This window comes from Prosopis cineraria, unplaced genomic scaffold (genome assembly GCF_029017545.1).
Source record: "Prosopis cineraria cultivar Desert tree isolate PC_DT_omini unplaced genomic scaffold, ASM2901754v1 PC12, whole genome shotgun sequence".
Taxonomy (NCBI): domain Eukaryota; kingdom Viridiplantae; phylum Streptophyta; class Magnoliopsida; order Fabales; family Fabaceae; genus Prosopis; species Prosopis cineraria.
Window position 1 is genome coordinate 12,364,554 of NW_026555343.1, and position 13,831 is coordinate 12,378,384.

The following is a 13,831-nucleotide window of genomic DNA, read 5'->3' on the forward strand; positions in this document are numbered from 1 at the left end:
TAACCATTGTGTGCATTGGCTGACAATTCAAACACGGAATTCCTGTTGATGGACTAAAAAATCTTTATTTTCTCTTTTGTCAAAAAAGAGAAATATATTTTTTTTAATTTTACTGCCTGATATCTTGAAAAATATGTGAATATAACCATTTTTTTTTTTTTTGTATTATTGTCAAACTTTCAAATTGGCTTTATGAGCTTATCATTTTTAAATTTTTAATTTATAAAATCATGTTAACTAGCTCGTAAACTCAAATTAGATAAAACTCGGTCAAAATTGATGAGTTGACTCTTCAAGCTTACCATTTTTATATTTCTAACTTATAAAATCGTGTTAATATGATTATAAACTCATTGATTAAAATAGGTATATACTGTGTAAAACTTGAAGTGGTAAGATTTGATTTAATGAAAAATAAAACTCAAAAAAACAAAAAAGAATATTAATAAAAAAGAAAACAATAATACCCAAAATTTCCTTATTTTGAAATTTCTATTTTGAATATAATGATTTATGAATGTAGATAGATTTAATTTCAATGATTTATATTTAAAATATATTTAAATTAAATTATGGCCATATTTTAAATTTTAATGAGTTTACATTTCAAATTTACAGCTTTATGATTAGTTTACTTAAACTTGCAAGTTTAACAACCTTGCTTCCTAGACTAATTAATCAAATTTTTGTTCTGTGAGACCATTTTTATTGATGAGATTATAACATCGGGTGAGTGACAATTTGGTCCAAAACAATTAAATTAATGATAATTAGGTCCCCAATAAAATTTTTTAAAGAATGAATTATAAATATTCTTTTAAACAGTTATAGACAAAAGCTCCTGTTATACATTAAAAGTTACATTTGATACTTAAATACTTCTTTACAATTTAAAACTCTTGAATTCATAATTATCTGGATTGATTTTTTTAAATTATTTTTCAACAAAAATTTGTCGAGGACTTCTTTGTCATTAATTTAATATTTTGAGATCTAATTGTCATTCTTCCTATAACGTTTGAAATATTATATATTTAAAACCATCCTTTTTCATCACTCCATATTTATCTCATTTGAATTTAATTAAGAGTAATTTTGACAAATTATATTACACTCAACTACTCTAATCTAGGAGGATTTGAGACCCTAAACTCTTTTTTGGTATAATATTCCTTTTTAACTTTTTAAAACAATGCAATATGGCCCCTATTATTAACAAAGGTTAATTTTGATAGTTAGTTAACTAAAAAATTATATAAAATGGCATTAAAATTATAGAGAATAAATAAGAAAATTATAAAAAATTAACCAAAAATAAAAAAAAGACCACAAAAATTTCTTGGGTTTTAGTAATTTTGGGGTCATTTTCTCTAATTTTTTAGTCATCTAATAGTCAAAATTAATATTGTTAACAGTAGGGGTCATATTGCATTGTTTTGAAAAGTTTAAAGGCAATATTACACTAAAAAAAGTTTAGGATCCCGACTCTAGCTATTGGACTATAATTTAGGGACTAATTTGCCATTTAACCCCCATTTTTTAATTTTGACTAGAACCCCTTTTTTTAATTTAAGTAAAATAGTTAATAGATCCTTGTAATAAGAACCAAAGGTAAGAGATACTCTATTTTGTCCTATTTATAAGTTACTTCCCTCATGTTTTACCAAAACCAATGAAACATTAAAATTTTAAAAAATTATTTTTTCAATTGCATGTTAAAATTTAGTAAATTTTACCTCTACTCCCTAATAAGGATAAAAAGAATTATTTTTAATAAATTTTTTTAACATTTAATAATAGTAAAAAAGTAAGGTGAACATAAAAAAAATAGTAAAATACTCTTATAAATAGAATCAAAATTAAGTTTTTTTCTCCTTGTCCTATAAACAAGACTAGAAGAATATATTTTATTTGAGGAATCAGACACTAAGTAAAGAGACAGGGGGTTAAGTTCGATGCAACTGTCCATATGACCTTGCTAACAAAAAGGAGCCTTGCAACGTCCTCCCTGTAAAAAAGGAAAAAACAATTATGATGGGAAATGAGATTAAAAACTCAAAAGATTTAATCAAAATAAAATAAGGAACAAAAAAATTGGAAATCAAAAGGACTAAAAATTCTTTAGTGAATTGGTGTAAAAAATTTCTACTATATATCTTTTCATGATTATAAGGATTAAAACAAAAATTTACAAGTGAAATTTGCTAATTTATATAAAAAAAACTTGTTATTCTCATATACCTTTATTAGCAACTCTCAAAGCATGAGTTTGCAAGAAAGATTCATTAATTTGTAAATAAAAATTATTTCCAAATAATGATATATTTGAAAAACATTTTATTTACAAAATAACGATTCTCACTTGCAAAATGCATTATTCCATCAAATAAAATTTTAAATATAAGAATAACAAATAAATCCCACCAAAATTAAATAGTTAAATGACAAAAGATTACCATGAAATTAATGGAATAATTACTTTGAACAAGTCCCTGGAGACTTTCCACTGACAATTTTTTTTTTTTGAAAAATCATGTTTGTGACTCTCAGCAAAATAATAGAAAGTTAGTTGGTTATCATTTTCTACTCAATTTTAGTCTTTTTCCCATTTGAAATAATCATTTTTTTTTTCATCTAAAGTAGTCACTGACCTACAGACCGTTCCGCTTGACTGATTAAAAAAATTCCAAAAAGTTAGTTGTCATTTATTGATCAATTTATAATCAATCGCCTAATTGAAATATTCATTTTCCCATTTAAAATAGCCACTGGCTCGTTACTTTCTTTCCATTCTTTTGCAGAAGGTCAGAAACATAATTTCACAAAAATTATGTAAGATATATAAGCTCCTGACTTTAGAATAATTATCTAAAATTTAAATCCAAGTCCATCTATTCAAATACTATGTTGTAATTATTCTATCTGGTCCTATTTATAATCATTTTCAGTATTTTCACCAGAATTAAGAAAAATCTTAAACCTAATTAACTATGTCTACAAATTTAAAAGTTTTTGACTTTATCCTTATTAAATTTATATACTACAAAGCAAAATACTCTAACATTTAATAATCATTTAATAATATTCTCAATATTTAATTGGGGCAAAAATATAAAGATAGATACAATAATCATTGAGACGCCCTATAAAAATGGGACCAAAATAACTAATTTCTCTCTGCCCAATAAATAACACTAGAGGAGTAACTTTTATCGTAAAAATGAAGTTATATTTAATTCAGGAGCCACTCAGGCGGGTAAACTAATAATTAATTAAGCAGGGATCCAAAAAGTCTCGAACTCATCCCACAGGTTATATTCATAAATAACCTTGTAATATTTATGAATGTGGAAATTGGAACACTGAATATAATTGGGGGAAAAACAAAAGACAGCAAACAAAGCAAAAGAAAAAAAAAATCTATGAACTTACGCGATGTGTGATGGAAAGTGTATGATGAGAAAACGACGTCGTGAAGGTTAAAGATCATCAGCAAATAAAGAAGCAGTGTTGCAATCAAAGAGTGTAACTCCATCGTCTTCGACACACAGACGAATCTCTTGAAGAAGACTTTGACCTGTGGCATCCTTAACAGCGTTCTGTATGTTTGTTTCATCGTGTGGAGTAGCTGCATCTGGATTGATACCTAAAACAAATTAATTGAACCAGAAATTAATATAATTGATATCGATGTCAATCAAAGCTATTGGAATTCGAACGAGAGTTGATGTGGGAATTCTTAACAGATAAAATTGAGACAAAGATGAAGGATACGATTAACAGAAATAATCATGAACATGTTTTTGTGACTTTAAGATTAAAATGCGGTGTCAAGCTTACTTATGTACACACACATATATCAATACTATCAGTAATCATTGAATACCATTTTTCTCCCAAATTTTTTTAGGAACTCCGTACTGAAGGTTGAGATAATATCCTCCTTAAACAATTTTTTTCAAGAGAAAAATTGTCCTTCCATTATATATAACATCTTTTCTATTATTTATTAATATGAAATAGTTGTAAAACTCACATACAGTGACAATAAGATATGTTGACCACCTCACATGAGCCAAAGGGGCTAGAAGGGAAGTGGCAAGAATCGGGCCTGATTTTAACATTGAAATGGTGGTAAATGGGTCAAAATGCCTTATTGTTATTGTGCATGCATGGGTCCCACAACTATTTCACATTAATAAATAATGGAAAAGATGATAGGTTTTTGATGAAAAAGCAATTTCACTCTTTAAAAAAAAAAACTTGTTTATGAGGAATGTTGCCCACCCTTATGATGTCTAATGTTCTTCAAAAAAAAAATCAGGGAAAAAATGGGTTTAACCCATTAGTGATTTAACAACTAAATTAAATTGAAGACATGGATTTTCCCTTAACTAATTACCTGCTGCTCTCATTTTGGACAGGATGGGTTGAGCATAGTTTTTCGCGAGATCAATAGTTATTTTGAGATACTGTTGTGTTGAGAACTTGTTTGAAGAACAGGTTCCATGCTTGTTCCACTCGTATTGCCAGAATCTCATGCTTTTGTCAAAATCGTTTGCATCATGTAAATCTGGCCAGTAGGCAAGCAGATCTTGCTCGAACTTACGAAGCTGCATTCATGCACACGCATTATCTCTCTCTCTCTCTCTCTCTCTCTCTCTACACACACACACACCAATTGGACATTAAACAAACAAGAAATAAAGCGAGAAAAAGATATCAGTTTAATTACATCGTCAGGAGTCATATCCGGCGCGGGTCGACAATTTGCAGGAGCTTTCCCAGAATTGAACTGAGGCCAGAGTCCATGAATGGTGAAATCTTGCTGGGTTGGAGGGTTTGGATTGCAAGGGGGTTTTCCCATTGGCTGAGTTTTGCAGAAAGTGTTTGGCCATTGTAAGGCCAACAAAAAATAATCGAATCCTGGTTTGAGTTGGACGGCACTAAATAGGTTTGTATTTTTTTTGGTGGTGTTGTAATTGAAGTAATACAAACACAACCAAGCCAGTATTAGAGGAACAATAAACACCAACACTTGTTTTGATGAGATCCTCATGGTTATTGATTGTGTTGTGTTGCTCTTTCTGGGACCATTCGTGCTTGCAAGCTAGCCACGGTTTTATAGCCCTCTTCAGCATCATGTTGAATTTAATACTCCTCTGAACATAGCCGATCATCGTTGAAGTCGCCAGAAAACCACTTGGAATATAAAATTTATGACGACCAAGACTTTAATCTCTATTTACTCTTTTATTTAAAAATTTAAGACATTTTTTTTAGTTAAGATGTTTCAAAGTATAAGATATTATAGTTTTTTTTAATATGTTATTAATTTTTTTAAAAAAATATTTTTTAATAAATAAACCATCAACCCTAGTGAGATATCCTATTAATTAAACAAGGAAGAACATAAACATAAAATATTGTTATATGCTATTAGGTTTTATAGCCGCCTCTCTAACATCAAATGGGGAATCAAATTCAACATGTAAACTTTAAATATTCTTTTCTTCTTTTTATTTTATCTCTAACCTAGTTTTTTTTTCGGTTGGTAAGAAAAGGAGACATACTCTGATATACATACATACATATGCCTCTTATGGTAATGTAAGGTTTGAGTCCTAAACCTCACACCTAAGAACATGTGGCATTACTATTAAAATAACTAGACGTTGAGTTATTTATTGTTTTGCTAAACAAAAATCATGGTGCAAATTTAATGCTCCGAATATAGCCTATCATCGTTGAAGCGGCAAGACACTTGGAATATTATAATTTTTGACGTCCTAGAGACTATAATCTCTATTATTTATTAAAAAAGACCAAGAATCGATCTGATGTTTGTAATATTTTTCGCCAATAATTATATTGTAATCTTGGGATCATAATAGTGACCAAAATATCAAATTAGAAAGTTAGAAACACTTGCCTCCATTTTCTCTCTCATTCAAATTAGTTCTTGTTAAGAATACGATATTACAGTTTTTCAAATTTTAACGTATTCTTTATCTCAAAAACCAATCTATGAGAACAATATATACTTTTAAAAGTACCCTTCATTTAATAAGAGAGAGAGAAATATGTATATTTAAGGAATGTAATAATGAGGGGCAATTCTGAAATAAGCTCACTAATAAATGTTTATTTTTCTCAAAGCATATCATATTATAGGATATCAAAACACTCCAAAAAGTGTCATAATATTTTGAAATAGAGTTAATGATTTTTAATGTTTTCATTAGTTTCAATTAAATATGTTAAAAGAAACTTATAAATAAGATCAGAATGAATATTTTAGTGTAACACTATCTTATAATTTTAACAGTTATTGCATTATGATATTGGATTTTAAACAAAGCACGATATTATTGAATATTTAAACTATAATTTTTTAGTGTATCAGTCAAATTTGTCCTTAAATGTTATATTTGTTTCAAGATGATGTTACGTAAAAAACAAAAAACAAAAAGTATACCTTTGGTAGTATTAGATGTTGTCTCTAATTTATCACACTATTCTATACTATTTAATATTGTGGACGCCATTATTTTTAAATTTTTAGCATCAAAACTTTTAATAAATCATACTGACTCGGTATATATAGAGAACGATGACCATATTATTAAATTAAAACCACTAGGGATAATTTGCAATATTATTATATATAACAACCATTAATTTATCGGTCTATATATATAAGGATGAAGGATCCATTTCAGCATGTATCTTATATTTTTTATAATTTCTTACTTTACAATATATGATATATATTAAACTAAAAAAATATTTAGCCAAAACAATATTTTAGAAAATATAATATTACTTAAAATTTTCAAATAATGAATTTTTAGTGCAAAATCTAAATTTGTCTTCAACAAATTATTCCCTCCTATCCTATAAGTAAGTCAATTATATCCGGTGTTTTAAAAACCAAACTGGTTATCAAATTGGTCGACACAATGATTCAATGTTCATTGGTTGAACTGTGGTTGAACCATAGTCAAACCACTTATTATTAAATTAATATATTTTAATAAAATTTTAAAATTTTAATATAAAAATAATAATATCAAGAATAAATTTTTCAAATAGTAATAAAATAAATTAAAAATTAAAATCGGTTTTGATATTTATCAAATTAAATTTCTATATTATATAACTTCTATTTTGATCGGAAAATGTCTATTATTTAAATTAAATATGATTTTAGAAAGCTAATAATTATTTATAAGTTAGTTCTAACTCCTGGCTACAGGCTTGTGATTTGCTTTGGGCGGTTTCACCCGATAAAGGGGTAGATTTTATTTTTTTTTAATTAAATCTTAACAAATATTTTAATAAAAATAAACAAATCATAGCTGATGTAATTATAGTTCCCACGATTTTAGCATTGATGATTTACACTGTCTAAAGAAACTTTTCCCTATCTCTTTGCATATTCTGATAGCCGTGCAACATATATTTTTGCAACGCCATTTTTTGATACACGATAGTTCTTCAAGATTTCAAATCCTCCACTATTTTCGATGGGTCACAGTGCTCCTCCAGTTCTGCCTTCCCCCATTCCATCATCATCATCTTCAATCCATCTACTGTTTGTCCTCCTCCACCCTTTTCTCGTTTGTGCTGTAGTCTTCAGAAATTTGACCCACCCGGTTCACATAAACCGGCTCTGGTTCTGGCTCAACATTTTATTTTGGGCAGTTCAATCCGGGTCAACCATCCAAATGGTCTAAATCTGCAAACAGAACTGCTGTGAAAAGGATGATGGTCTAACTGATAGAGGTTTCAAAACTCATTTTCTTTACTCTGCATATAGAAAAACGCATTTTTTTTATGCAAATTGGCTTAAAAAAGGAATCAATTTATTTGTAAAGTACTCCCTCCAGTCCAAAATATAAAATATTTCTAACTACCTTCACATGAATTAAGGAAAGTAATTAAAAGTGATTTGTGTCATTAAATTGGTAAAAATTATCACTATTTTTTAAGATTACCCTCCAACTTATACAATCTATCTTAATTAATGTTTGCAAGGATTTTGGTGCGAGGGAGCGCGTCCTCAAACAATGTGATACACATGATTTTTAAATTAAATAGTTAGTTCTCCAGGGTCTTTTGCCACAATTTATCCAAAAAAAAGTGTTTAAAAATAGGGAGAATTATAGTTACGTCCCACATAAGGAAATTAATTACTGCAAGGTCCATTAACAACTAAACTATACAGTTTATTTCAATTGTCAATAAACCTTGCAGTAATTAATTCTCTTATATAGGATTTTAATATAATTGTCCCTTAAAAATAAAGAAAATGAGATTGAACAAAGCACAAGAACTTCATAATGGAAGCAGATATAATAATAATAATATTATTATTATTCTGGAATAAATTATAGAAACTATAATACAGAAAAACAACAGGAGAACGTGGGAGCGGCTATGTTGTTGTTCTTCTAGGTACTATCGCTTTGCTAGGCGTTGGAGACTTGCTGTTCTCTCATGGATGCATGTTGAAATAAAGGAACTACATCTAAATTTGCTACAAAAGGAAGTGCCTATGTCTAATTCCAGGTGCTAGTTGATGTGTTGAGTTGATTGGAGTTAGAGAGGTCTGTATGTGTGTTTTGCTTCCCTTTTTATAGGCAAAAGGTGGCAGATTTCCAATTGCCCCATGATGGAGCTACTTGTTAGCTTATGGGCAAGGTTGTCAAGATCGTGGGTTAAAGCAAACTCATAATAGGGATGTAAAATCGAATCATAAATCCTGATCGTAAACTCATAAAAAGTTACTTTTATTAATAAATAACTATTAAAAGTATATGATTAAATAATTAAAATATAAAATATGATCCTAATTTGATTTAAATATATTTTAAATATAAATCCTTGAAATTAAACCTACTTATATTAATAGATGATCATACGCAACATAGAAATTTCAAAAGAGAGCAACTTATTTTTTTCATTTTCTTTTTTATTAATATTAATTTTTTTCATTTTATTTTTCTTTGAATAGTGTCCACCACTTCAATAAAGTGAGTTTTAAACAATATACACCTAACTTATTCAATTCAGTTAAAACCAACAAGTTTAGCAAGCCCAATTGATTGTATCTAATTTAAGTTTATGAGTAGGTTGATATGATTTTGTAAACTAGAAATGAAAAGGCAATAAACTCGAAGATTCAACTCGAGAGTTTAACAACCATGCTTATGGGGGGCGATTTCTCCCACAAGATTGGGAAAGATTGTACAAAATGACCTAAAAAAATTTCTATGCCCCACTAAAAAAATTTAAGAATAAATTTACTTGGCCCCTAAAAATTTCATTTATCCTTCTAAAAATTTATTTAACTCAAATCAAATATAGGTTATAATCTCAAATAATAATGGTTTTAGAGGGGAGGGAATAATGTAATTCAAAAAATAAATTTCTTTATTTGTTTAAATAGAGCAATGTACCACAAAAAGTTGTCTACTAAAGGTAAATAAATTTTATTTAAAAACATAACTTTAATAACTATAAAAAATTATTAAAATTCGGAATGTTTTATCTAATACATCATTGTATTTTTATGCACTATGTCCTATTCTTTAGTAGTTAATTTTAACAAATTATTACCTTGAATGAAATTTAATAAATATTTAAAATGATATTTTACAAAATAATTTATATTTATCTTGAGTAAAATTTTTGCCTCCACTACCCATTTTTTTTGGGTCCATCACTGCAATGGCCCCATGTTCCAACTTTCTAGAGCAATTTTCTACAATTTTTCCCAAGTTTGCTCTACTTCCACCTTTTGGAGTGATGTGTCAGTGTAGTTTTTTGTCCTATAACTTCATCTCTTCTAAAATTTTTAGGTGAGCTTGGGAAAAAATTATATTTTTACTCAAACAATTGAACTTCCCTCCTTTCTAAAAGCTCGAGGTAGGCTTGAGTCAAAAAAAATTATTTTAACCCAAACAATTATCTTTAATTTTTCTCTTATATAACATCTATCCACAATATAATTAATAAGGGTATTTGTGAAAAATAAGCATTTAATGCTATTTACTTTTTGCATGGTGTCCTCATTTTGGACCAACACTAGATGATGGAAAATGTTTTATATTTTAGACTGGAGTATAGTAACTTATTGAACTCTCTCAAGTCTTAATTATAAGGCAAAGTTAACTAGCTAATTTCCCAGTTAAAGAGTGGTAGTTGATATACTAATCTTGTAGAAAGATGTATGCCTTTCAATTTTGACCTTCATTGAATGCTATATAAAATATTTGAAAGCCTGCAAACTACTTATTGCAATTAAAGAAGCGCGAGATTGGAAAAAAAATTCAATTAACCCATCTTTACCTTATATTTAGGATTAAGTAAGAATTAAAAACTTTGTCTTGTAAGTAAGATGGTAATAGTATATAACACTTGAAGTAATCCCTTCAATCCTATTTATAGGGAAGAGAGAGAAAAAATTTTTTTTTGGTTATAGTTATAAGTCACATCATTATATTTTCATCACCAATTTTTGTATGACCATGTCAAATGTTGGTTCTCGTAAGTCAAAACTCTATACAAATCCATGTGAAAATTATTGGGAAAATTTCACTGTAGACCCTAGATAGAAGATGATAAAAAAGAAAACCCTTGAATTTTTGAAACTTCATTGCAAGTGTAGGATACTTAATTGAAATTAAAATTGGGAGAATTACATCCAGCCTCCTAAGGAAATTAATGATAGATAAGGACTAACAACAAGTCTCATTTGAAAAAAAATAAATCATGTTCCTATTTTAACAACAACTCATTATGCATTTGTCCTTATCTGTGATTAATTTTACCATTAAAATTCTATAGAAAATAATAAAATTGGCCCTATTAAAATTCTTGAACACAACTTGTTTGTGTTCCTACTACATGTTGTTCATTACCCTTCATACTATTGCTCATTACCCTACTTCACTTGTTTACTATAATACTTTCACTTAAATTAATTCTAAGTGTTGTTTTCATATTAGCACAACTTGTTCGTGTCCTTATTATATGTAGTTCATTATCTTTCAAACTATTATTCATTGCCTTACTTCATTTGTTCATTCAACACTTTCATTTAAATTAATTTCAATTATTGCTTTCATGTTAGCACAACTTATTCATATTCCTATTGAATGTTATTCATTGCCCTTTAGACACTACTCTAAAGGGTAATGAATATCATACAGTGAATTGGAATTATTGTCTTATTGCAGATCTAGACAAATCTTAATCGACAACAGCAAATTGACTAGGGGCAACACAGAAAATTAGACATTGTAAAGTAAAAATCATGGTATTGAACAAAATATAGTGGACTTCTAGTCAACTGGAAAACTCATCATATATGCACTGTGTCTAGCCCATTCTTATATAGGCCCATGGAAAAAACCTATGTATGTACAGGAATATCGAGATTAATGATACTTAACTTAATCTTCAATAGTCCCCCTCAAATTGGCACTATACAAATTTAAAGTTCCCAACTTGCTCAGCAAATCTTCATGAACCTCCTATCCTAATGCCTTTATGAAAATATCAGCCAATTGCTATAATTTCCGATCTGACATGTAAATCTACAAGAACCTGCTATAATTTCTCCCTAACAAAGTTTAGTCCTCTCCTGAAAAGCAGGATTACTTGCTATATGTATGCCGGCTTTACTATCACAAAATACATGAACAGGCTTTATATGTTAACAAAATTTAAATCCTTCACTGATATAAAAAAAAATTAAATCCTTTAACAGACCAACTATCCAAATTATTTCAACAGTAACAGCCCCTAAAAGTCTTACTCGGCTTCTGCTGATGACCTTGAGACCGTGCTCTAGCTACTTCTTGGATTTCCAAGATATCAAAGAACGTCCTAATTTTACTGCATATCCTGTGACAGATCGTCTAGTATCTCCACAAGTTCCCCACTCTGAATCGTAGTAACATTCCGGCTTCATTTTACTTTTGGATGATTGGAATATACCCAAGCCAGCTGGGGATTTCTTCAAATAATGAACAACTCTGCTCGCTGCATTCGTGTGAGAGTCCCTAGGCTCTCCTAGAGATTGACTTAACACCCACAACATAGGAAATTATTAGGTCTAGTGACAGTTAAGTAAGATAATCTACCAATCAGATTTCTATACACTTTTGGACTTTTTAATAGTTTATCCTTTTTCTTCTTAAGACCTTTTTTTACTATTAATGGCAGTCTTTTTCTTCTTTTTCTCTTGTGTATCAATCCTTTCCCTAGCAACTAGCATATGATTTTGTTCCATTGGAGTGGCAGCAGGCATATATCCACTCAAACATACATCTTTTAATAAATCTAGATCATACTTTCTTTGGTTTAACACTATCTCTTTCCTAGATCTTGGTACCTCAATCCTGAGAAAGTACTTTACAATGCCTAAGTCTTTGATTTTAAGCTTAGTATGCTGACATAGACTAATATAACAATAAACCGTTTATATTGTTGTTTAACAAATAAAGAGTACTCATGTAGACTTTGAGGAAATCCTCCCAGAATCAATGCTTGAGTTAACTTTGCATTCCATTGCCTTGATTATTGCTAATCCACACAGAGACTTTGTTCAGCTTGCTGACTTCCTTTCCTCCTTGTTTACCAAAAACTTGTGGAATCCTCATGCACACTTCTTCATTTAAATCTCCTCATATGATTGCATTATGAACATCCATCTGGAAAAGTTTCCGATGGTTGACAGCTGCAAGGGTGAGAATAACTCTCACGGTCACATTCTTCACCACCGGAGAGAATGTCTCAGTAATCCAGCACTCCTTCCTTTTGGTTGTAACCTTTGGCTACAAGGCGTGTCTTGTATTTTGCAACACTACCATCCACATGGTGTTTCAATTTGTAGACCCATTAGCAACTGATTGGAGTCTTATCAGGGGGCAAATCCATGATTTACCAGGTGTGATTTGATTCTAGAGCTCTGATCTCGTCTTATTGCTTCGATCCACCTGTTGTCTTTAACTGCTTCTTCAAAAGTTATAGGCTCAAAAATAAAATAATTACAAGATATAAAATTTTTGTAAGTTGGAGAAACATGTGAATAATTCAGATAATCTTGAATAGGATATTTTACAACTCCCTTATTTACTGTTCAAGCATTATGGACAGATTCAGTTTTTGAATCTTAATGTTTTTCTGCTATTTCACCTCCACTCACTGAGTATTCATGGTAGTCAGATGCTGTTTCTGGTTGATTGTGTGAAGGTGTCATGCATTCATAGTCTCTGATTCATGCATCTAGGGGGTCTTGTATCTCTTGTAGGTCTTTTGTGAGGAGTTTGTTCACGTTGCACATTATTTTAACGTTGAGGTGCAGCTTGCACATTATCTTGTTCTTCTCTATAGCAGTAAAAGGTAATAGATAATCACACAAAGAAGTTTGAATTTGTTGCAATCGGTCTCCCCCTGAATTTTGACACCTACTATCTTGATTTGATAATTTAATTTATCAATATCATGTAATTTTATAGCAAAAGCTAAACACCCAAACACTCACATATGTTCTATAAAAGGTTGCTTTCCATAAATCAATTCATAGGGTGTTTTAAAAGTAAGTAACCTAGAGGGTCCTACTTATTAGATATGCTGCTGTTTGAATGCCCTCTCTCCAAAATTTTGAAGCTATACCTGTAATAACCTAAAAAAAATATTTAAAATTAAAATATGTAATGTATTAATTGTAAATATAATAATTATTGGAACAAATATGTCAACAAGGAAAGTTGGTGTAGTGGTGGCTGTGCAAGTATTCCTCTGATAGGTCCCAAGT

General features: G+C 29.5%; 1 protein-coding gene across 1 annotated transcript; it reads right to left on the minus strand.

The window, feature by feature from the left end:
* Positions 1 to 1,818: 1,818 nt before the first annotated feature.
* On the minus strand, positions 1,819 to 5,104 carry LOC129287520 (ribonuclease MC-like). The gene is made up of 4 exons (XM_054923708.1): positions 4,736 to 5,104; positions 4,403 to 4,613; positions 3,433 to 3,646; positions 1,819 to 2,008 (listed from the first exon to the last, which is right to left on the minus strand). The coding sequence occupies exons 1-3, from the start codon at positions 5,057 to 5,059 to the stop codon at positions 3,480 to 3,482; spliced, it is 702 nt and encodes a 233-aa protein (XP_054779683.1). The 5' UTR covers positions 5,060 to 5,104; the 3' UTR covers positions 1,819 to 2,008; positions 3,433 to 3,479.
* Positions 5,105 to 13,831: the final 8,727 nt, after the last annotated feature.

Bases quoted from the DNA above. Each gene is read 5' to 3' on its own strand.
- LOC129287520 (XM_054923708.1), bottom strand. From the start codon at position 5,059: ATGAGGATCTCATCAAAACAAGTGTTGGTGTTTATTGTTCCTCTAATA. The intron at 4,614-4,735 runs GTAATTAAACTG...GCATGAATGCAG, and splicing joins CGGATATGACTCCTGACGAT to CTTCGTAAGTTCGAGCAAGA. The intron at 3,647-4,402 runs GTAATTAGTTAA...AATTTGTTTTAG, and splicing joins GTCCAAAATGAGAGCAGCAG to GTATCAATCCAGATGCAGCT.